Source organism: Varroa jacobsoni, unplaced genomic scaffold, assembly GCF_002532875.2.
Source record: "Varroa jacobsoni isolate VJ856 unplaced genomic scaffold, vjacob_1.0 scaffold_187, whole genome shotgun sequence".
NCBI classification, from domain to species: Eukaryota; Metazoa; Arthropoda; class Arachnida; order Mesostigmata; family Varroidae; genus Varroa; species Varroa jacobsoni.
In genome coordinates this window covers 20,276-44,115 of record NW_019213089.1, presented here as the reverse complement: position 1 = coordinate 44,115, position 23,840 = coordinate 20,276, and the positions used below count along the sequence as shown (strand labels likewise).

General features: G+C 41.8%; 3 protein-coding genes across 14 annotated transcripts in view; all 3 read right to left on the bottom strand.

Moving 5' to 3' along the window:
• LOC111272320 (caspase-3) overlaps nt 1–9,281 on the bottom strand; it is an 18,131-nt gene extending 8,850 nt beyond the window's left edge. The window contains exons 1-3 of one of the 12 annotated variants that reach the window (XM_022853734.2): nt 3,373–3,833; nt 2,726–3,053; nt 1,862–2,211 (exon numbers count right to left, since the gene is read on the bottom strand). In XM_022853734.2, the coding sequence (XP_022709469.1) occupies nt 1,862–1,904 (43 nt within the window). In that variant the 5' untranslated portion in view covers nt 1,905–2,211; nt 2,726–3,053; nt 3,373–3,833. The other 11 variants (XM_086973243.1, XM_022853743.2, XM_022853751.2 and 8 more) reach the window with 11 other exon arrangements.
• A 705-nt stretch (nt 9,282–9,986) lies between these two features.
• On the bottom strand, nt 9,987–11,225 carry LOC111272374 (putative histone H1.6). The gene has a single exon (XM_022853810.2). The coding sequence runs from the start codon at nt 11,121–11,123 to the stop codon at nt 10,452–10,454; it is 672 nt and encodes a 223-aa protein (XP_022709545.1). The 5' UTR covers nt 11,124–11,225; the 3' UTR covers nt 9,987–10,451.
• Nucleotides 11,226–20,776: 9,551 nt separating this feature from the next.
• Nucleotides 20,777–21,829, bottom strand: LOC111272314 (SAC3 domain-containing protein 1). The gene has a single exon (XM_022853705.2). It carries the CDS (start codon nt 21,827–21,829, stop codon nt 20,777–20,779), a length of 1,053 nt encoding a protein of 350 aa, XP_022709440.1.
• Nucleotides 21,830–23,840: the final 2,011 nt, after the last annotated feature.

The window sequence follows — 23,840 nt, the reverse complement described above, 5'->3', positions numbered from 1 at the left end:
GTAAAATGCTACTTGATTTTTGGGCGTGTTAACTCGTCATGCTAAAGTGGGCAACGCTGTGGTTTCGATTCATACTTATTAAGAACCAGCAGTTACAGTATTAGCTGTGGGCGTAAAAAGGAGTGGCTCATAAGCATTGCTTTATACGATTTAACATACAAATTTGGCAATCACAGTAATTGTAAATATATAAAACGCCGTATGCGCTCAGTCCTTTCGCGTGCGGCCATGCGCCCACATCGATATAGTATCAACGAGACGCACACCCATATCATTTACGTCAGCGACGAACCAAGCGTCCAGAAAATGTCTTGTCCAACGCTACCACCATTAGAAAAAGCTTCAACGAGGCCGGCAGAAGAAACGCAAACATTAACAGCAAATCAATAACAGACAGCAGGCGAAATAACAGCAGCAGCAGCAACTGTACGGGCGTAAATTGCATTTTAGCGTACAGTCGCTCGATCGCCTTACACAGGCGCGCATGCTTTCCTCCGTTAACTGTTTAGTACGCCCACCGGAAGAGCGTTGCGTACAAAATGCGGCTCAGCTATAGAACAGATCGAAACAGATGCGAATGACAAAAAACGAGCCGCCAGACGAGGCGTCGCCAAACTTTTGAGCCATTTACCTGATAAAGAGAGCAGAAAAACAAACTATGGCCACAACATCAACGTCACCTTCAAGGCGATTAACGTCCACTGCCGCGCGAACTGTGTCATACTCGACGAGAGTGCGACACACCGAAAGAGTGAGTCCGATGGAGAATTGGCGGACGCTCGAAAACAATATGTACATTTATTCTTGTTAATAAGCATTAACTACTGTAGCGAGAGTAAACACTTAGAATAGTTATACACCTTATACGACACGTGGCCTTTTCGTCGTAGCAGAATTAGCAATAGTCGTACCGACTACATATAAGAAGACAACATGCTGATGATCGAATCCGATACAAACGCACTACCACCAGTAGCCGTATTACCGTAGCGATCTACAGCGATGCAAACGAATAACTTTTAAATCAAAATCACCATAGACCACAAGGGCAACAAGCCAGGCTCATACATATATCTGCATATGTACACGTACAGCCGCTGTTACGTCAAATGCGACAAATCAACCGAAAACCACTTTATGCTTTTTCTTGTACGCAACCGATGGCGCGCCATCGTAGTCACTACACGAAACTGCACACAAACGAACGGCTACAAGCAAACAGTCTAATGCATGCGCCAGGGAGAAGATGAAACAATCACGACCGCGACGAGATGCCAGCTGCAGCTCTTATTCCTGTCACGGTTAACTTGTACAGTCGCTGTTACTCTTTCCATTATTATTATTACCGCTATAATGCCGAACAAACGAAACGACTCAAGCGCGCTGAGTACGTTATAGTAGAGAACGATTAAAGAAAAAGACGAATGCAAAGAAACTGTTTTTCATATGAAATAGTGACTATGATAAAAGTCGCTGTCGCTGTTAGCGAGACTAGTTTACCAACACTTTATAATAGCGTAACGATGCTTGGAACAAGCTACAATGTCACTATATAACAATACAACAACATATGATATATAGAGTGTCTGCAATCATTTGAGTAATAAAAATGTTTGTGTGACGTAGATAACTTGTAGATGACTTCAACAACGAGGCGAGTGTATTGTCGACTATATTAAGTAGGTAAACATAAAATACTGGACAAACTAAAAATAAGACAATATGTTGTCGATGCTGCAGCATAGATACGTAGGTTCGAAAATATCATATCGATGGCTGAACAGAATCGGTACACACGGTTCCTTCTAGGTGTATCTGTGGCTGAATGTGTAAAGAAGCCGCACTACGTGACTGCGCTTACCATGCTTACTGGAGCAGCATCCGTCAAGCTCGTACTTCGCCATGTTGATGATAGTTACGTCGACTATTTCGGCGTATTACGCAAATGGCTGCTGCCGCGTTATCAATTGCTTTGTTGTTCACTTTACCGAAGAAAAAGACTTCTGTTCATATCGCCTACCAGCCAATAATTCTTCCTGTGTCTGCCAGCCTTTTGACTGGGCGGATGCTCGATAGCCTCTCGAAATACTCTCAGTACTTCGGACTTATTGCTAACGACACCAATACTACTATTGCCGAACACTGCCACGCCGGTTGTGTGACACTGCTCGCTCGATATTTGCCCAGTCTGACCAGGTACGGAAAACAGGACTGTACGTTGCCACGATGAAGTCAGCATCCGTCGGGGTACAATTAAGCCGTGAAGAAACAGCACGAAGATAACGAGACACGACAGCATGCGACAATACCACATGAAAAACGACGGCGACAACAGCAACAAGAACAAAAACAGCAGTGACAATACAGAAAGAGAGCGCAACATGGAATACAGACTAATTGACACCTTTCTCCACATTCTTGGGGTGGGCCGCATGAACAATAACCCTCGCTACAACAGTAATAGCAATATTATAATTAATATAATAATCATAATAATAAAGAAACGAATATACAGTTGACGATTTTCGCGTCTTTTTGACTCGAACGTCAGCAGCATAATCGGCAGTGACCAGCAATGGCAGCTGCTGCTGCTGCTGCGCGACATAACACAGTAGCTGCACTCGGAGGGCACAGACTACCAGCCTCGTCTAGGACTCGCTACTAAATGCTATATTATCTCTTATTATTCTGTGAGTTTGTACGTGTATCTACAACGGGAGCATACCAGCTGCCTCCGGGAGCGCGCTGAGTGGGCCAAACACCGTTTAGGTCTTCTATTTTCTTGCTCGTCAACGAGTTCACTTGTCGGTAGTAACTGAGCGACCGAGTGCCATCGTTGCTTCGTTTATCGCAGTCAGACTCACAACAGTTTCATCGCCCTGTGTTGCGACTCCCGCTACGCTTCGTTCACCGAACCTGCCTCACGGTATCTATCCTCTGCCATGATCACCGATGAACTGGGTCTAACTCGCCTTCGATTGGACAACTACGCTGGCACTGGCGAACTCACAGTCACTCACTGACTCAGTTCGTCTAATAACTAGACCGCCGAGCTTTTATGCAAGACATGTCATATTGTACAACAATTTTAGTTACTGGAGCTCCGTCGATTGACTGTACCCCGTTATTTTCTATTTGCTTCCTTGCTATTTAGCTACCGCAGCACCAGCGAGCTTCTTTCGTTCGACGTTAATACGACGGTGGAGATGAGGGCTACAGGGCTACGTTATTACGCGATATTTGGGTGGTTGCTGTGTCTGCTATCATGCTCTGCTCTTCAATGCAAACAGATGCTTGATAAAGAAAGATATACTCACTAATAAATGCGCTGACTCGATTCTTTCTCAGCCTTTCGGTGGCTTGGCTACCTACCTCACAATACTGTGCATACAGATAGCACACGAACCGGCCGCAGGCGGGTCATGCCCCAAAAAGTGGTACGATATTGAATACACATATCGCAGTGCGGAGATGGTCAGGTAAAGATGGCAACTGAGTTTGCTGGAGGAGCAATCAGTCGCTCGGAGAGTCCGAGTGGTCTATCTAGCCATCATTATCCAGTGAACACTGTATCAAAGAGAACAGACAAGATCAGAGGCCGGAGCCAGACAGCGAATAGTGGCGGCGCTGGTGCCGCGCCCGCCGCTCAAGAGAGAAGGAACGAAAATGGTGGCCGGCCGCGTTACGGTTACAGTTCGGCCAGAGGGCGCGGTTCGTCTCGAAAGGTTACGACCACGATAACTAATACAGCTATAACTCCCTAGCGCTACGCCAGCTTCTAACCGGCATTCGGTTGGACTAGAACATGAATGATACTAAGCTACTGACACACTGAATTACACCGAAGTTACGTTGCGTACCAATCTAACGCACATCCTTCTACAGTGACAAAAGCAGCTGTACCGCACGGCAGGCTTGTGTTCCTGTCGCACCGCCTAGCAGCTAAGTACCGATCAACTGGTCTTCAGTTTGCGCAACAAGTACCTCTCTGTGGCGGTAGCAAAGCGCAATCCGAAGTATTGCAACTACTATTACAGGAGGAATTCTATTCCGGATGCGCGATTCACCAAAAGCTAAGTCGCTGTCAGCTTGAAAAGCGACACCGCCCGCCCCTGACTCTACGGCACACCACTGCAAATCTATTGCTGAATTATCGTCGATGCCCGGTGAAACCTTAACGAAGCGAGCTCGACACAAGCCACAGACACAATGGCAGTTGGCCACAGCAATAGTAACAGCACTTGAACTAGTACTAGTTGCCGTCAGAGAAAGAGCGCCACAAGCGCCTATCGCGGCAACAGCATCGTTGCCGGCGCGGCAGCTACCATCAGCTGCTCAGTTCAACGGGAACAACCGGAGTGCGGCCAGCGCCGCGCCCGACGTAGATGACACCGGCGTAGAGCCATACGTTGACGACAGGGGAGCCGGTACCGACGGAAAAGTAGCGGCAGCAGAAGCGGTCAAAGCTGGTTACGCCAGCGACGGGGTCGCGCTGCCGACGTCAACTCCATTGGTACAGCATCAAGCAATAGACGTAATGTGCAGTGAAGCTAACGCTGCTCTACTAATCAGGCGACTCTGGCGCGAAAGGGTTAATTCTGTTACTGCTGCCAGCATTGACGCTGGTAAAAGAAAATTAAGAAAAGGAGAGCAAAGCAAGTAAGAAGGGAAGATAAGCTAAGAGAGTGTTTTTTTGCGGCTGAACTCGAAGAACACAACGCGAACACGATGACACTAGGATTACGGTAGAGATGGGTCGGACGCCGTTGCTATTGCTGTTGGACAGACAAGTGGACGAATGGCAGAACAGGCAGAATAATGATTGTAGTTGTTATCGAGAATGACGCCGGCGATGACGACGGTCGAAACGTCACTTGTGCTGCTCCCTAGCGGCATACGCTGGAAACAACTGCGTTACGAACATTGCAAAGAAAGGGAGACAGCTGGACGACCACGAGCGATCATGAAAATGATGGAGATGCTGGTTGGTGAGGGGGACGATGCGAGTCGCAGTAGAATGAGGGTGGAAAACGGGCATCAGCTGAAAACGAGTGGAGAACGCTGAGTGGAATTACTGATTGTAGCAATATTGTACAAGCCGTAGCGATGGGGTCATTGGTCGCGACACCTGGACTGCACAGCACGGATATAATAGGTGATCCAGAAGAGGCAGAAATGTAGAGAAATGGATGAGTTATCTCTTTGTGTCTTTTTTTTTTCTTTAACCGTTCTTTTTTTGGCTTACTTCGTTGAGGTGATGACAGTGATGGTAATCCTTTCCCTAGATAATAAGAAGTGCGTGGGGTAATGCTGATATTGTAACAAGAAAGTTCAGATTCTAGTGTTGATATTCGAGAAACTATCTGTAATACAATATCTGGAATGTTAGAATGCATAAGTTATAGCCACATAGCGAAATCGTGCGGAAAACGTTTGATAAATTTACAACTAGAAATAACTTGACGTCTTGAAGTAACTTACAGTGCATTAATTCAGTAATCGAGCAGGGCAGGTATCCAAGTTAAGGGTTAGTGAATGGTCTTTTCTAGCAAATCGTGCGCTTTGGTTAGACGTCACTGTCCAGTTTCGGCGTATGGTTTTCCTCATCTTGTTGGCTAGATGGAAAGTTGCTTCTAGAGATCGACAAATCCTTCACTATGATTACACGATCACCGATCACGCCCGCTTTAAAGATTCCTGACTACAGGAACAAGTCATATACAGACGTCTCGAGTTATACTCCGTACAATACCCTTCTTGCTTGACTTGTTGTTGGACTTCATGATTTGTTTTTGCTCATTCTATCTATCAAACTGTCAGTTTTAATGGTCTCAGCATTGATTTGTCCGTTGTTATTTTGTTCATCAATTTTTTCATTTTGCCCTCAAATAATATCTTGTCGCCTTCTCCCAATCGATACGAAGTCGAGCACTTCTCTGCAACGCTAAGCTATTTGTCACTCACAAAGAAGAAATCGACCCAGTCCGTGCAACTCTGTGACAATCACGAGACCACCCTTTCCGCTAAAGCTATGCCCTCTGCGGCTCATTACCGCTGATTCCGCCGCCATTGACGCCCCTACTGCAGTTAGTGCAAGTATTTTTGGGGGTAAAAAAAGTATCGTGAGGCTAACTCGAAGATATACATCCGCACACAGCTCAATTACCAGCTGCAGGACACGCACAGGACCATCGTAGAACTCTGGCTCGGTCTGACCTAGCCTTGGTTGAGCTAGACCAGGGCTTTTTCTTGTCAAGTCGATAATTGTACTCAGCAACACTGCGGCCTTCTGTTGTGTTATATCAGGACCAACATACAGCGAAAAACTTGCCACGATCGCACAAAGCAACTTGGGCGGGTCCCGCTCCGACCCAACGGTAGTCGTCTGAACGAACGAGCGACCGAGCGATCAGCAGAACTGCAAACTGCGAATTGCTGCTACGGGCCTTCCCTAATGGTGGAAATAGCCGTTGTGGTCGCTGGTAAAAGTGCAACTATTGGCAGCTCGCTCGCGCATTCCCGCGCTCACAAACGTTAGTGTTGGCGCTGCCGCCGCTGGCGCCGCCATCGCACACCGACTATGACCTCCTCCTCGCAATCGACACGCACCAAGCTACTGCTGGCGCTCCTACTACCTGCTAGGCGCTTACTGCTACTTACTGGCTTATTTTCTGGAAAATCAACCCTGAGTTAGCTGCTAGCCAAAGTTGTAAGTAAACGGGCCCGAGAAGCCCAGGGCACGTGTTGCTCGGACGACCAAGAAGACTCTAAGTACATCCCTTCACCATCTTTTTCTACCCCAAAGCGAGGCTAATGGTTCAATTACCTCGCGTCTTCGTGGCTACAAGAGCCTGCCTAGACATCCAGCAACAGCCGGACCTTAGCGGACTCAGGCTATCTGGGCCTAAGCTAAGATGAGTTCGATCGGACTGGGTCGAGGGCTTCGCGCTCGCTAAACAGCCGCCAAGCTCGAAACTTGAATTGAGTGACTGTTGATTCGGTTTACTGGGTTCGCATCGCTGGGACTCTCAGCATGAGGCTAGGTCTGAATAAAGCCACGCAGCTCAGAAGGAGGGAAAGAGAACTAGAGAGGGGAAGTCAAAAGGGAAAACGAGGTTATCAAGGCCACAGTTTGCTACCAACAGCAGTAGGATCAATGGAAACGCTAAGCGCGTTAACGTTCGACGAAGACTATAAAAACCGATGAGAAACGAAATCGACGAAAAAGCGGTATGGTTAAAGCAAAAAGATTTTGTCCAAAACACTATAAATCTGCTAGATAGGTCTCTTCCGCGTGTCCGATCGATGAAAGGAACCCACAATCGAAAACAACAACCTTGCCAACCAAGTCATAGTTTACTAAGCGGAATCAAAACTGAGCTATTGCTACGTCAGTCAAGCTCGGAGAGCTTTCAGTTAGCTCTGTTGCCAAATGGTAGGTTTGTCTATATTTGCTGTTGGCGTTCCTCTCAACGATGGCAATTGCGTTCGGTTCCTACTCAGAGGATCTACATCTCTAGAACAGATGGCAAAACGGCCTCGTCTACCTAAAAGGTGGTACAATATAAATGAAATCATAATCCAGTACAGCTCCTTTTTCTTATCCTACTTTGCCGTGTGTATGCGGATGAAACCGAAACACATTGCTTAGAAATTGGCGTAAATATAACGGACACCGAATATCTCTATTGTGGCGTAGGGGTTAAAAAACGAATTACCAGAATGTCGTTTACAGATGAACGAGTAAAGTTTGACGGAAATTTTCTGTTTTAATAGGTGAACGATAATTATCTCTCTCTCACAGTAGATTGCTTTACCCCAATGGAGTGGTGGTTATGAACTGGCAGCACGAGTAATATCGATTATAGTCCAAACGACTTACTGCTTTATGCGAAATCAACTCTGATGGTGATGCTGTCAGTTTCACGATTGGTGAGTTCTCCACTGCTTTATGGGCAGCTGCTCTAAAGCCGTCCAACTGAGCGCGCTGAGCGGTTTGCTGGTTGCAGACGGACTCTTCATTCTTCACCATTGCTGTAGTCACCACTATTGTCAATTGTTACGACAGCGCGAGCAGACTCTAGTCGTCTGCAGGACAACAGGTACTCACGCAACAACTTACCATACCTACCATTTGAATCTTCTGGTCTTATGGACCGTGCCGACGACTCTCTTGCCTACGCTAACCTTTCTGCGTGAGATATTAATGCGCAAAGGTTCCCGCCCGAACTCACGTTCAACAACACACCAACACCCGCAGTTATAATTATAGTCGTAGTCTTCAATATGAATAGTCGCCTTTGCAGCAGTACAATTGTAAAGCTGAACTCAACAACGGTTTGTGCCGCGTATGCGCCCATAGGCGCCTGCGCGTTCGAGTGCCGTTAGAGCGCGAGCGAACAGGGCTCTCGCAAGAAGTACTCATCATTACTGTGTGCAGCTCATTCAGTAGCTGTTCGACAAGCCCTAAGTTAGTCTGCTTACTGCTTCCTCAACGGGTGGAACCTTCGTGATGGTTGTTGTGAAGTCACAGGAGGGGCACATGTGTAGCAATGTCGTGGCGCCGGCGATATCCGCGAAGTGATGTTCGTTGCCTGTGCATTTGTAGGCACGTTGTTGAAAGGAGCTCTCGTAGGTGGGACCCACAGGGAGCGAACGCATGTTCCGAATATAGTTGACGCTTACCGTTCCTACTAGAACCAGCCAGCGAACAGAAGGGCTGCAACCTGGCCTGCTGCGGCTGACTGGGCAGGGCAGGGTAGATTAAGACGGGGCAAACTGCCACAGAAACAACACCGAATCTCCAACCGCTGTCATAATTATATTACCATCGCTGCTATGGTGACGAGGACAAGAAAAACGGTTTGCGAATCGACAATGCTACTGGTAGCGCCCGTCGGTGAGGAGAGACCCGGTTATTGACTGTACGTACACGCACACGAAGGCACTCAAACAAGTGCGCGAAGATGAAGCTAATAGATGACCAAGCGCGACGTAGTCACAGATACGCGGACAAAGATGCGGAACAACAACGCTGTAAGCAAAGGGAGATTAGTATACGAAGGCCTAGCTGGGTGACGCTTATCCTGATAAGCTGTGTTCTTATAGGCTCGAACATTTTCAACGTGGAACAACAATAACGGAATTTATGCAACACAAGAAGTATTGTATTACCTAGAAACCTGACTTACGTATGTTTATAACGTAAATAGCGTATCCGTGAATTCCATGGTCCTTGTAATATTAATGCCCAAATGTGTTGAATAAACTTTGTTTGCAGACAACTAGCTTTTGATCTTATCATTTTAGATTAGAAATTTTAAAGACTCTTGTTTAAGATCGACTTGTTTAAGAAAATATTGGTAAAAATTATCAGAGCTATAATGAGGAAAGTAGAGCACAACACTAGTATACAATTAAGTTTGATTAAAGTAACGGTGGATGGATCTCGTCTAATCTTTGAATATAGCTACGATCAGTCATCTTCCTTAGCTATATATGTCTATATAATTATTTAATTTGCATTAAATCTCGGTAATTATAAATATAATTTCGCAATCTAATAACTTTTTCAGTTCGCTAAAAGATCAGCTTATAGTCATCAGTACGACTACAACAATAGAGCTAAACATGCATCGATTTAAGTGCATGTTTGACATAACTACTAGGACAATAAATCGATACAAGTGTCGGTAATGGCTTTCCGCCAAAATGTACTCATCACCGAAAGCATTGATTCGTATTGGCGCGTCGGAGTGACGCATTCAGAAACCACTCTAGCTACTTTTGGCGCCAAAACTTAACAGACGTCCATCCATGCCGCGAATCAGTATACCATAACAGTAACTCTACGCCCGGTAGCTTAAACGTGCGATGTCACAGCGATACTGCTGAAACTGTACTATCTCAAACAGCAGTAAACTTTAACATGATAGCCGAACTCTAGCTCAGTATCTAACGGAATGAACGTTAAGAGAAGAACACCGTTGTATGTTTTTGTTTGATGATTTTTCACCTTTTTATTATCAAACCTGCTAGTGGCACATACATTTTTCGTTATGTGTGATGATTTTTTTCGTTATATACATTACTATGTTATTTACAATGACTACATTACTTTTCAACGATGAATGAAATGTATACATTAAGAGAGACGCCTCACGAAGGATGAAGTTATGCGAAAATGTTAAAGTATGCTAATGACCTAGATGTCGTCGTCACTTTTTTTCATCTAACCTGGCATAGATGAGCAACATGTTGTCATTTTTACTTTACAAAAGTCACATGATTGGATGCGGTGATGGGTTGATCGATGAAGATTGATGATCGTATGAGGATGAAGATGAAAGCTGACAGGTGAAATGGATGCTTATTGTGTCGTGAGATCATTCGAGTGATGCTCTTCGATCGCTTCTGTCTTATAGTCGGATTCCATCTGGTGTTAAGAAATTTTAGGCTTTCTTGGGCGCAGCTGCCTTCTTCGCGGCCGCGGGTTTCTTGGCCTTGGGCTTGGCGGCGGCCTTGGGCTTAGCAGCGGCCTTGGGCTTTTTGGGGGTGGTGGCCTTAGGCTTTTTGGGAGTGGTGGCCTTCTTGGGCTTGGGGGCACCGGCCTTCTTGGGAGTCTTGACCTTCTTCTCGCCGGTGGCCTTTTTGGCAGCGGGCTTCTTAACTCCAGCTTTCTTGGGAGTCTTGACTTTTTTCTCCCCAGCGGCCTTCTTTACTGCAGGCTTTTTAGCCGGCTTTTTGGCTTTCTTTTCAGCAGCCTTAGCCTTCTCAGTAACGCGAAAAGAGCCGGAGGCGCCAGTTCCCTTGACCTGCTTCAGAGCACCAGAGGCAACGCCACGCTTGAGGGCCAGGCGGAGGCGCGTCGAGATCGATTTCTCGTCCTTACCAACGTTGAAGTTTGCGATGATGTACTTCTGAATGGCCTGGCGGGACGAGCCAGAGCGTTCCTTCAGAGCAAGGATAGCTTTTTGGATCATCTCGTTGTATTTGGGATGGGCAGCTGGCTTCTTTTCGCCCTTGGGTTTTCTTTCACCTGCTGGTTTCTTTACTTTTTTGGGTGCAGCTTTCTTTTCAGGAGTGGCCACAGCCGGTGCGGGAGCAGCAGCGTCCTCAGACATGTTCAACAGGTTAAAGTAAAATCGCGAAACGAGAAGCTTAAGTGTTATGTGATCTGTACGAGACAAGCTCTGCGCGACGAATGGCGGGCTGGCAGATACCTAGCCCGGGATGGCTCCGCACGAGGCACCGCGGCGTGCTGCGACCCGCCATGACGAGAAGCAGCCACTCAACAGCGGCACTTGCTCCTCTTGGTTTGTGCTTGTGGGTCTCTTTTAAGCCAAAATTCTGATTGACGCAATTGACAATTTGACCATATCAAACGCTGATTCGATAGGGCAAGACTTGTAGTTTGCGCACGTGAAACAGACATTTCGCTACCACAAACGGTTGGCATTCTACAAGCGAAAACTCACCGAGAAAGCGGTTTTCTCCGAAAGCAAATTGTCGTTTATTGACATATATGAAAGTTATGACATGGTAAGTTAGTGAATTTATGGCATAGTTTTGTAGGCCAGTTATTCAGCTATCCTGTGATAAAGATCCGAAGAAGATCCGCCAGCAATTTCACACAAAAAATCGCTTATTTCTAGACCTAACGACACCCGACATCCGGCCCGGACAGCCATGGTAGCATTCTGTATGGTGTAAGAAATAATTAAATTTTAATATAAAAAATTAAATAAATCGACGCATTTTTTCCACCAATACACTCTATGTCAGTTAGTGATTCGATTGATATAGAAAACACATATGTAGGTGTCCAAGAAAATAAATTCTAGGAGTTTGTTTTTTGCCAGGTAGACGACAACACAAGGCAGTCGAGCGGCCGAAAAACCCAATAGTATGCCGTGAATAGCATTGACACGCGACGTTAAAAATCTGAATAATTGCAGTTTATTTGCAGTTTTTTGTATTGATAGCCTGCCTAAGAATAAGGCTTAATGATTTAGTATAGAATTGTACCAGTATTTTAAATAGAAACATGCGAATTTCATATATCAACCTGCGGTATTGCCGCGTAGAGAAAGCCGATTGGATTCAACATTCAGACTAGGACTGCCATGGTAGTTAGCTTTGGGAAAACTATTCCACTCATATTTCCAGCTATTTTAAACGTTTTGGCAGTGCAATTGTATACACTTATATATTAAAAGTAAAATGTATACGAGGTGCATTTTACAGTATTTAGGCCAGAACTAATCTTCGGTCCGTGATAAATGAGTTTCACCTATGCAAGGTTCGTTGAAGATTCATTGACCCGTTAGCTCGTTGCTTTCAAGCCTGCTCCCTATTATTTGCGTAGACTGGGCGTAACTAACCTATTCTAGCGTGCCGAGTTTTGCGGTAACTGTCACGTTCAGTGTTTCAAATATATAATAATATAACCCTAAATAAGAAATTGAAATAGACGGCGAGATTCAGCGTTCATGGAAGGTGTGTCTGCTAGGGTAGCGAACGAAGTAAAGCGCTTTTCTGACCTCTGCATTAATGGGTATCGTCTTGGGATAACCACATTGAACATTTGCTGTAGAAATTGAGTAACTGTTTAGTTTACAATGTGAACATAACATAACTACAGTAACTACAGTTCGTAGCCGTTTGGAAATAAGGAAGTATTCAAGTGTAAGCATGCTTTCAAGTCGTCTGAAGACATGAAATAAAAACGACAAATTTGAACTTGTTGTCGATTGCAAAACAGCAAAAAGTTAGTTTATTAAACTTGTTTATTAATGTAATTTTCGATCAAAGAACTTATTAGTGGCTGAATAGATAAATGAATACATTTCTACAGAATGGATGTCACTGGCGAAAACTGTCTGCATGAGAGTTATACGTCAAAGTTGCACAGCAAAGGGTCGCTGCTTTAAGATTTCTATTGCGTCCTCTCATCTCTCGTCTGGAGATCATTGGTACGGGACACGAAATCTGAGACGGCTCCTTGCGCTAGCGGCCCTCTGCTCGATGTCCTGGCCACGGTTTGCACAAGCGGCCTTAATCATTTGGTAGTGGAGCTCTTTGGCCGGGCCACTTGCGGGAACATTGCATCGCTCAAATTTGTCCTCAGTTCAGGCTCACCCTAGTTGAATTTGTTAGACGGCTGTTTTGCAGTTGATGTCCTAGGCAGTTGGGCCAATGCGAGCGCTCAATCGTGGCCGGTAACTGTATTCTCGAGCGTAGCTGCTGGCGTCGTTTCTTTTGCTTTTCTGGGAAAAGCGGCGATAGTTGGTCAGCGGCCGTAGCCCTCTCTACGGCGCCGTATCGTGTCCATAATATTTAGGATAAAGAAAGCGGTTTACTGAAGAGCGCCAGCTGAATTCCAGTCAGAATGAAAGCGACACCTTCCGTGTCTTTCATCAGTGTTTCTATGTGCAGTGCTGTTTAAACATTTTTTTTCATCAAGTAAAAAAGCCATTTTATACTAAAGGTTTGTGTTAGAACATTTTCCGCAATACCTCAAAGAACGATTCTGTGCCTTCAGCATAGAACTATGGTAAATATTTCCATTATCCTACGAAATTAAATATCTCATTGACTCATGAGCTCATTGCTGAAGTAATATATTGACTGAATTAATTACTTAATGTAACATTCACTAAAATAGTTTTGGACTTTTTTGTAACACGTTCGATTGAATATTTTTAAAAGTTATGCAAGATATTTTATCAAATCAATATGAATCGAACTTTCCCTCTACTATATTTTATTTACGGAAATTTGATGACAACAAATTGTTATAAGTTTAGTAGATAAGCAGCGTGCATATTAACCTTACACCGACCTTTATTTCAAAGATTCGAAGCTACAGTGCTCTTTCTAATACTATTACCATAAATTGACTTACATCATAATTATTAAAGAAATTGTAGATAAGCGGTTGTTCTAATCCACAGCCTCAAGAGAACAATAATTGATGCCTGCTATTCTTCACTACAGATAAAACATTTCGTACCCTAAAAAACCTATCGAGCAGTTTATTGCTATTTACAGATCGCGTTATATCTGACGATTTATTAAACAATTTATTTCTCAATGCGGTTTTTTTGTGTGCAACTTTCTACTTACACCTCAAACTTCTTTTGAAGGCACTTGCATGAATTGACAGATCAAGGTTTACATGCCACTCTGCTTAAATACTGGATTATAGTTTGATCAAGTTCTTTTTTTGTAAATAACGATTATTACTTTTTAAACAAGATTTCTAAACATTTGCATAATAAAGCTCAATAAGAAAAATAAGTGATCATTTGTTCGCGGAAAAGATAAACGATTTGAGTATGAGTGACTGTAAATCTCGCACTGTCAAAAAGAGATTCCATATCAACAAACAGGTCGCAACTGATTCATCACTAATTCTGAGCTATACAATAGCTGGGAGGATGTATCCCATTACGATTACGCGTCGACGCTGAGAAAATCGTTTGAATCGTCTGGATGTTTATAGAAAATCAAGTAACCTATATATGCTCTATTTCATTATGGAAGTCTCTTTCAAACATTAAAGGCTGTTTAAAACTGTAAATTAATGTAATTGAATAGTGATTGGTTAGTTCTATATGGCACCATTCGAAACGCGCCATAAAAATAGCCGAGTCACAAACTAGGTAGAATTACTTCGAAACGGCGAAATCTGTTGTAGATTCTTAGTTCTAGTTGCATCAATATTTCTGCTAATAAAGCCCGGAATCGTTACAAACGAAATAGAGTTTCACACTATCTTTTAACCGAAACAGACCAAATCTTTGGTTAACAAGATCACAGATCACTTTTTAAGGTTTAGCCCACAGCATGACACAATTTGTGTTAAAGAAAAGTTATTATATCCCACAATAAAAAACATACTTTTTCTATAGGTTTTTCTATCAAGTTCACTTTTTCTTGAAATTATCTGAGCTGAGCTTTGAACGAGTCTACTTATATAATATATATAATATTTCTATTTATAGAGTATATATAAAGTCCGCCCACACGATATATCACCTACAATTTAGGCCAAAATGACAGTAAAAAGCATGTACAATATCTTTCTGTTTCTATATTTGCGAGTTTGATCTACTCTCATTAGAGATATTTGACGACTACATAGCATACGTATACTTTTGCAAGTACCAAAAAAATGGCTATAATAAAGTTTGTCATTATTATTGCATAAATATATCAACGCTTTGTAACGCAAGTTAAGCGCTTCGTAGACATTTCTAGTACTCTGATTTTCTCTCGTTGCTGTGTTGAAAAATGTTACAGATGTGACTCGATAGTAATCCAGTGATTTTAGGAACGGAAGTTAGTACCAGCGTTAGTCTGCGTTGTTTATGTATAGGCCATTCATAGAGCTTGTGCTACCTGTGAACCGGCCAACCCAGATGGGCTAAATATGGAGGACCGTGGCGTTCAGTTAGCCAATGGGAGTCGACCAGAGCTACCCGCGCAAACCGGACTGGGAAGTCGCGGGATGGTCTGGTGTATTGCGCTTACTGGTGGTTTTGCTTGATGTTGATGTTGTTATTATTGTTGTTGTTGTCGATTTTATCGTCACCGCCGCTATCGCTGGTGGGGTTCTGGATCGCTGGAGCCGCATAGAGCAATAAGCGTTGAGTGCGAGTACCGAGGATTTACGGCCGAATTTTGGCTGGGGGTGTTAGCTCAGCATTATCGTCGGGCAGCTTTTTGGCGGACACCAGCGATCAGCGGACGACTCGGCTGTTCGGCCAACGTCGAATTAAATTGTGGCCATAGCGCAGATAACTGTACAGGTGGCGTTGACTAAGGAGATCTTTAAGCAATGCAGTGCAGTTGTCGAAATCGCGATCAAGGCTGGTAAAAGTTTTGAACCTGATTTCAACATAAATAAAAAGTGACAGTAACGCAACCACAAGTAAAAGTACACTAATCATTTCTATTTTTTGTACGACAGAGAGGAACATGCTTTGTAACTCGAGTGTCTTGGTTTTAGAACAGACTATATACGTATATAGATATATATATATATATATATATGCTTTTTTAATTTTAGATCACATATTCATAAAACTAATCACACGAAGCCATCACAAGAAAAAGGTCAAATCTAACTTGACCTAACAGGAACACAATCGTTTAGAAAAGAAATGTAAATTAAAACCGAACTGAGTCGGCGAGAAAAATAAATGTGTGTGTACAGTTGTTCCAGTTTATGGATTAAACGTTTAAGACGTTCGCTTCTCGAATTCAATCTCTGCATAGACCTTTGCTGTTGTAACCGCTACGTATATATTTCGAAGCCTCCAATGAGACATCGTCGAGATAGTTTAAATGAGCATAGACATGGAAGGACACCTCAGTTATTTGAAGTATTATGTTGCTGGCGAAAATATAAATAACTGGATAATAAAACAAAATATATAAATAATTTCCTAGACAAATAAAATACGTAAAATAACCGAACATCGAAGAAGTTCGGACTAATGACAGAGCAACAGTGGTCATAAATGATCCACTGCTTTGAAACACGGTTTGAATTGAAGTAGGTAGAAGTTCTATAATTCACTTATTAACATATAGCAAAAAGTCGTAGACGTAGAAAAAGTCGTTCTGTTAAAAACTCTATAATAACCGAATTTATCTGTTGAAGCGATGTAGCCATGTGCGAGAAGATTTTCACCTCAAGTAGAGGGCTGGATATCTTGTCCGCTATCCGTCTAGAAGCTCACGAGGTCTATCAATTAGCGAAAACTGATACAGATATTGCTTGAAACAGGGCTTGCTTTGCAGGGAACAGAGCTGATGAAGAGCATTGTTCTCAGAACTAATGCATCTGCGACGAGCAGCCTACGTTCGAAACCAGTGAATTGCTCATCTATTTATCTTCCTGAAGGTTTTAGATTTTGATATATCTTAAATCCTTTCAGATAGAGCTCAATATGCACAACGTTTACCACTGTAATTTATAGAAAAACGGGTTTAATTTACACAGAGAGGAAGATTGGGTAATGCATAATTATGACACATAATTAAATATCTAATACGCTTGTTTTTGATATTCACGTCTAGTAGTATTTTTTCTCGTTTCAGCCAGCTGATGGCTTCGTGTAACCGTTCAGATGACCGTGCTTCGCTGATAAATACAAAACTGCTCGCGAGCCCAAAGCCCTTTGGTAACTGTCGACTTATCATATAGACAGGAATGGCCATCGGAAATAAAAAGTTCCAAAATGCTATTTGTAAAATGAAATAGACATGAAATTCTAACTTTGCTGTTAACCAACCCTGTTAGACAAGTTTGAAGTTTCTCATCAACGATACTACAGATAAATTTTTTTTTTTTTATAGATTTCAAAATCAGAGCTTCCGCACTAAGGATTTGCGAGCATGGTAAAACTGACTCAAGCACGCTTCGGCGACTCTGTGACCCTTATTAATTGAATGACATTCTCTTACACTTTGCACCTTATTCATAGTTGTTTTTTGCCGTTTGTCTATTGTGAATATCGATTCACAATTTTGGGGAGAACGCGGTTTTTGTACGAAATCGTCGATGGCCATTTTTTCGAGAGCACAGGCAGCAATTAACGTCACCAAAAAACGGCTAACGGAGTAGTAACTGAATCAAGATTGCAGAAATAAGGAACCTTTAGTTGCTAGTTTATTGGACAAATCATCACTTTTTTTATGTGTAAGGTACTCTGTTGCTGGATGCTAATATAGGTCCATTCCTTCATTTTATGCAGCGGTTCGTGCATGCCAAACTCCATTCACAACTACTTTACATTTCAATAAAACAGCCTTTTCGACAAGAAGTACTAAAGTTTACGTGCGAACATTCACTTGCTATTTTCGACTTCCTATGAAGATTCCTTTTCACTGATAGGCAATCCAGCCTAGGAGATGTTCGTTTCTTATTAGATGAAAAGCTGACACAATATCTCCTGCACCCATTTAACATCTCCATAATTTTTTTTAAGTAGTGATTATGAAACGAACGTATCGATTAAAACTACAGTTTATTTAAAGGATTTTTTACAAATTTTCCAACTAATTAATACTGCATAATTTTCTGCCGTCTAACTAGTATAACTATGGTCGTTAATATTAAAATTGGAAAGATGTTGCTCTCACCTGTTGTTCTCCTGTTGTACTCGATTTTACCAACTTATGTTACAATTTGAAGAAAGTATCTACAACCGCGAGTAGGGTTTTCTGGGTTGGCTTGCCAACAGCAATGTTAACTAATGGCAGCTTGCTTCTATTATGGGCAACTTAGGAAATCGTCACTCAACAGTATGGGGCCAGTCAATGATGGCTAAAAGGAACTAAACTTCAAAAACTAGAGAGAATTGAAAGTTTTTCCATTATCTAGAAGCGAGGTGCTTCTCAGTCTTAATATACAGGAGCTCAATAGATCGGCCTACGTTATCCGAAATTAAGCATAATGAACTGTTGAAAGCGAACCGTTTAAAGACATTTATGACTTTGTTTTTATCTTAAACATTTATAAATAATAAATAAATAAAAAAAAATAAAAAAAAATAAAAAAAAAACAAATAAATAAAAAATAAATAAATAATTAAAAAAAATAAAAAAAATAAACCGTTTAATGTTTATTCATGAGGTTTTCAATGTCGTCTCTAAAGCCCTATGGTGCTAGAGACAAATGAATTGAATTAACGATGGAACGATGGCCACGTGCAGATGTTGTTTTCCCTGTGGCGACATTATGGCGGTGTCGAACGTGTCCGGATCTACTCCTACCGACGACTTGTTAATGGTCATTGTTGTACAGTACTATTAAAAAAAAAGTCTCTGCACAACGGACAAGTTGGACCATAAAGGATTCATCAATTCAAATTGCTTTAAAGACTGATGGTTCAAAACAACAACAACAACGTGCGTTAACACTAATCCTGGGACGTGTATTCCAAATGGCCTTTGGCAAAGCTTTAGTTCAATAAATTGATTTGTACTTAAATGGCCAAACTGGGTATGGGATCTATTTAATTTACATTTATTATTTACTATCTGTCATAGACAGTCATATCGATTTCTACAAATAGAACGTAAAAAATGGAACTGGTCTAAGAGACACAACTATACATCTGTCAAATCACGTAGTGCCTATTTTCTTAGTTGTAAAGCCATGTCTCAAATGGTTTTCGGTGCTAAATAGAAGCCATGGCTATTTAAAAGTTGTCACGGTACGTCAAAAAATGCACGCTCAGATTGCGCTTATTTTTATAACTGTCTAATGGTAGAGGGGCATCTTCCTTTCTTTCCAACCTAACGAGAACCCGCATATGTTAGTGGCAATATGCGCGGAAATCAAAAATAACATGTTTCCAATTAGAGGAAAAGACATTGTGTCTTTGGAAGATATGACTGAGTAATTGTGCGTGTTATTGTCATCTTTGCCCAACACAGAAAATCTATCAGGCATATCCGACTCGAGTCAAATTGGATTGCAAAAATATGTTGACACATGATTGGCACCAGTAATAATTTTCATAACGCCAGTAGTCAACAAATTGACACTTATATAAAATATTTTAATCTTGTCTTTATATATGTCTAGCTAACGGTTTTCAGCTCTATGTCACACAAAAGGCGATGTGCCTAATGCTGACGAAAGCTTTGAGGCTGAAGGAGCCCCTCGAGACATTTTTAGATATCTCGCAAAGTACTTTCCAAATCCACTTAAATGTAATACATTTAGACATAATCGTATAAATACTTGCAAGTTGTATTAAAGTAGTTAGTATTATTAGGTTAAAGTTGGTATTTGGAAAATGAATAAAATAGTATTTAATATGAACGATCGCGACGAGCGCAACTATATTATCTTGGGTGTATTACCTATTATTTTACCGCATAATTTTATACTGTGCCTTGGCAAAAATAAAGGAGTTCCTGTAATCACGATGGAAAACTAGATACTCAAACTAAAGTATGGCATCAATAGTAATAGGTCCCTTGACGTATCAGTAGTAGCGTCATTTGCCTTCATGACAGCTGGGCCATACGTTAGGTTGACGAACAAACAGCTCAGCTGATCTTCGCCAGTATCGGCTCCTCGGTCTGTAATATCCTTGCTTCCGAATGGTGCTCTGTATCGTATTGTCTAAAGTAAACTCGGCAGGTAGAAAATAGTATTCCCGTGTGCAGTGAAAATTGTGTATGATAAAAATATAACTATATCTTTGCTACAAAAATGTGAATTTAAACTAAACAGTTTTTTACTGCTGTGTGGTTAAAACCATAATACCCCTTGACGAACCGGCTGCTACAAGCTCGCATTTTATAGGTAAAATATATTTAAGCATTTTGGAATAGAAACAACTAGTTTAGCAGAAGTAAATCACTGCTTATCTATAACTTTCAGGCTAGACCTACGCCCATGCGGTTTTGTGTTCATAATCTGAAATGTTGACTACTTCCACATTACGCATTTATCATTATTTATTGAGGCTGCATGTTACTTGTATCTTGGCGGGTTGACTCGCTCATTGAGGTACACGCATTAGGATTAAAAAAAAAGGTGCAAAACTAATAATATACTTCAAAATTATCGTACATTGTTTTTGCGTGTATCGAAACATATCTTCAAGCCATAGCTAAACTACCTTTGATTTGAGCTTTATTCTATTATGGTAGTCGTAACGCAAAGTCTTTTTAGTTCATAATTAAAAAATATATTAATTATTATGAATATGACAATGATAGTTATTTTGTTTATGATATTCGGTTAACTTCCATTCTTTGCCGGTACTGATCCAGAGAGAATAAACGAGTCAACTTGCGTTCGCAGCTCTTCCACTCGATCTATAACTACAAAATACGGCGGCAAGGAACCTTCAAGAGAAAAATTGAGGTTCATCCTCGATTTGAAAAAGCTGACATTTCTTGTAGGCACTTGTCCATTACCACCAGCGCCTGTAGTATCATAAATGGTTACAGGTATTTTACAGTAAGCTAGTAATGCCTCGCACCCGTCTTCAGACATGTCTAACCATCGAGCAAGGACGCTCAGAGGAAAGATACATGCTTTACTACTGTAGGCGGTGTTAAGCGCGCGCAAAAACATAACACGAATTTTGCTTAGCTTTGGAGCCAAAGCGCTCCACTGAAGCGGATTGTGAAAATGGCGAGCAATTTGAAGTAGCCGGTACATGTTGCCATGTAGAAATGTTTTAGCGACATCGAACGACTCGTTGCCCATTCTTCGTTTGATAACAGGATGAAGGCCACTGGCTCGAACGAGAACTGTGAATGAATCAACGTTCCAGAGAAGGTACAGCGACTCTATTTCGGGGCGATCCTCATCAACGATGCCATGATCCTCATATAGGTGGAGCAGACGGCCAATTGTGTCTAAGAAATGTTCCGTATTGATAGCTGGATCAAACACCTTCAGCGGTGCGCCCTCCGCCGGGCAAAGCGTGGCTGCAACGACATAAAATCGAACACACTGAGCGAGAATCGCACGGGTGCCTTTGCAGTGTGCCTGCTGCAGGGTGAGGTCTTGTCTTACAGCCCATAACCGGTCCCATACAAATGAATAGCATGCTGAAAAATTAGTCTGAGTCCGTGCAATATTCATGAGATGCCTCATAGCTTCAAAAAGAACTTCTGGTGGGCGGACATTTTCCGGCGTGTCTGAGTGTTTTCCAGCTGCTGGTCGACTGTACCGCTTAATAAGGATATCTTTTTCAAACACAGGATGCACCTGGTGATGTTTAATCCGCTCGCGTATTTCCTGGGCAGGACATAGTGTTTGACAAGTGCCAACGAATACCATTATTAATCATACATACACACAAAAACTACAGCGCGGCAAAAAAGCAGAAACAACTTGCAGTAACTATGATTTATACAGTTGTCTTCTTGTAGCACTTCAGTAACCATACGTTTAAGTAGTTGTTAGCAGATGGCTAATTAAACAGTTGTATATCAGCGCTCGAAACATCGTTAAAAATTAATTAGCCGAGAATACAGTTTCTGAAGCATGACAGGATACAACCGAAGCGGATGTCACTGTGTGGGATGAGTCGAGTTTTTAGGCGGGAAACTCCGGGACACCCTAAAGTTCAATCGATTATGGCTAAATTTGCTGTTACGTCAAACGCTATATCACGCTGGAGGTTAGGAGGAGTGGTTAGGCGGGTTTTCAAGACGGAGTTTTTGCGGTTCATAGGGTATTTACTGATTTGTCTAATGAAGATCGAGCGATAACGCAGTTAGCTTCGCAGTAGCTTCAGGCGAATGTCCGAGATTATTGTACTAGCAAGCATCGAATAGTTGAACTCGGGTCTCTCCTAATATTTTTAGCCAGATGTTGCTAATTGATGTATTCAAATTTGAAAGTATTGTTCACCAATAAAGTATATTTTGAATGTTATATGTACATATTTATAAATTTATATAGATCTATCTATACATATTATGCCAAAGCTGGGAGCAAATGCAGCAATACGGGTGGCATACGTCTCTTTAAGACGATGAGTAATTCCAGAAGTCAATACTAGTTCAGACAATGTGCTTCGTTGCCACAATAGATACAAGTGACGTGTTTGCCTAATAAACTCAGAAATCCGTGATGGTTTAGGTTCAGAACTCGGCATGGACCCATTCTGGTGTATCGGTGGCGGCCGCCGTAATGGACCCAGTCATCTGAAACGTCGCTTAGCTATAGCAATAGCGGATTTCGTCCGATCCGGGTACTTCAAAACGCCCATTTTAGACAAAGCGCTGCTCTCAAGTCTCCCGTTATACTGAGGAAATATACGCGGGCTCTAAAAACAAATATTTGCCCACTATTTTATCTGACACCCAGTTACCTAAGTAATCATGCCATGCTAATTGATCCCATAGAGATTGTTCCTTTTATTTTTGAGCGACCTGTTCACAGGCATTTATCCATCAATTAGACAATGCAACTAAAAGTTTTAATTAAATAAGAGTACAAAAAGTAATTAAGTAAAAATGTGCAAGACTTTTCATATTAGTTAACACGGGTTGCATAAGCGATTCGGTTAGCTTTCTTCCATTGAGTTCATTTAATATGCACTCTATTGTATATAAATGTGTAAAAGTCGGCCAGCCCTTCGGGTACTAAGGTATTTAAACTAATAAACAAATGTTATAACAGCTTCTTAAATCCTGGAATAATGCTCGTCTAACCAATAATATCAAACAAAAGATTTTTCTTTTCTGCAATGATTTATAGATGCATAACTATATAGAGCTAATTTGATACGACAAAACCAATAGTATATTACCTACACAGCACATTTGTTTTGAACCAGCTGCTATGATATATTAGCATTACCAGCAAATAGGCAATTCTCCATGAGCCTATTCCCACAAAAAATAACTTATAAAACCAACCGAAGTTTACCGGTTTCAGAGTTGATTTTCTATTCTACTTGTGTTCTTTTTTGTTTCTCTAGATACATATTTAGGATACACAGTACTCTAGATACATACTTTTTTTAGATAATAACGTGCACTTGAAACTGAAACAAAACGGTTATAGGTTATTCTACATAACACCAAACATTCAATTTGTTTCCTTTAAAGCGTACATCGTAATTAACAGAAAATCTTCGGTTTAAAAACGGGAATTCAGAAACTTAATTTAATTACTTTTCATTTACAGAGCTGCATTGCCTTTCGGGCAACCTGGATACGCGTGTGCAGTTTTTTGGTCTACTTTTTACTGTTATTGAAATATTGTAGTTTTGCTAAAATTCTGGAACAGGCGTTTTAATCGCGTTATCTAAGAACCTAACAGACCATCTAGCACCAGC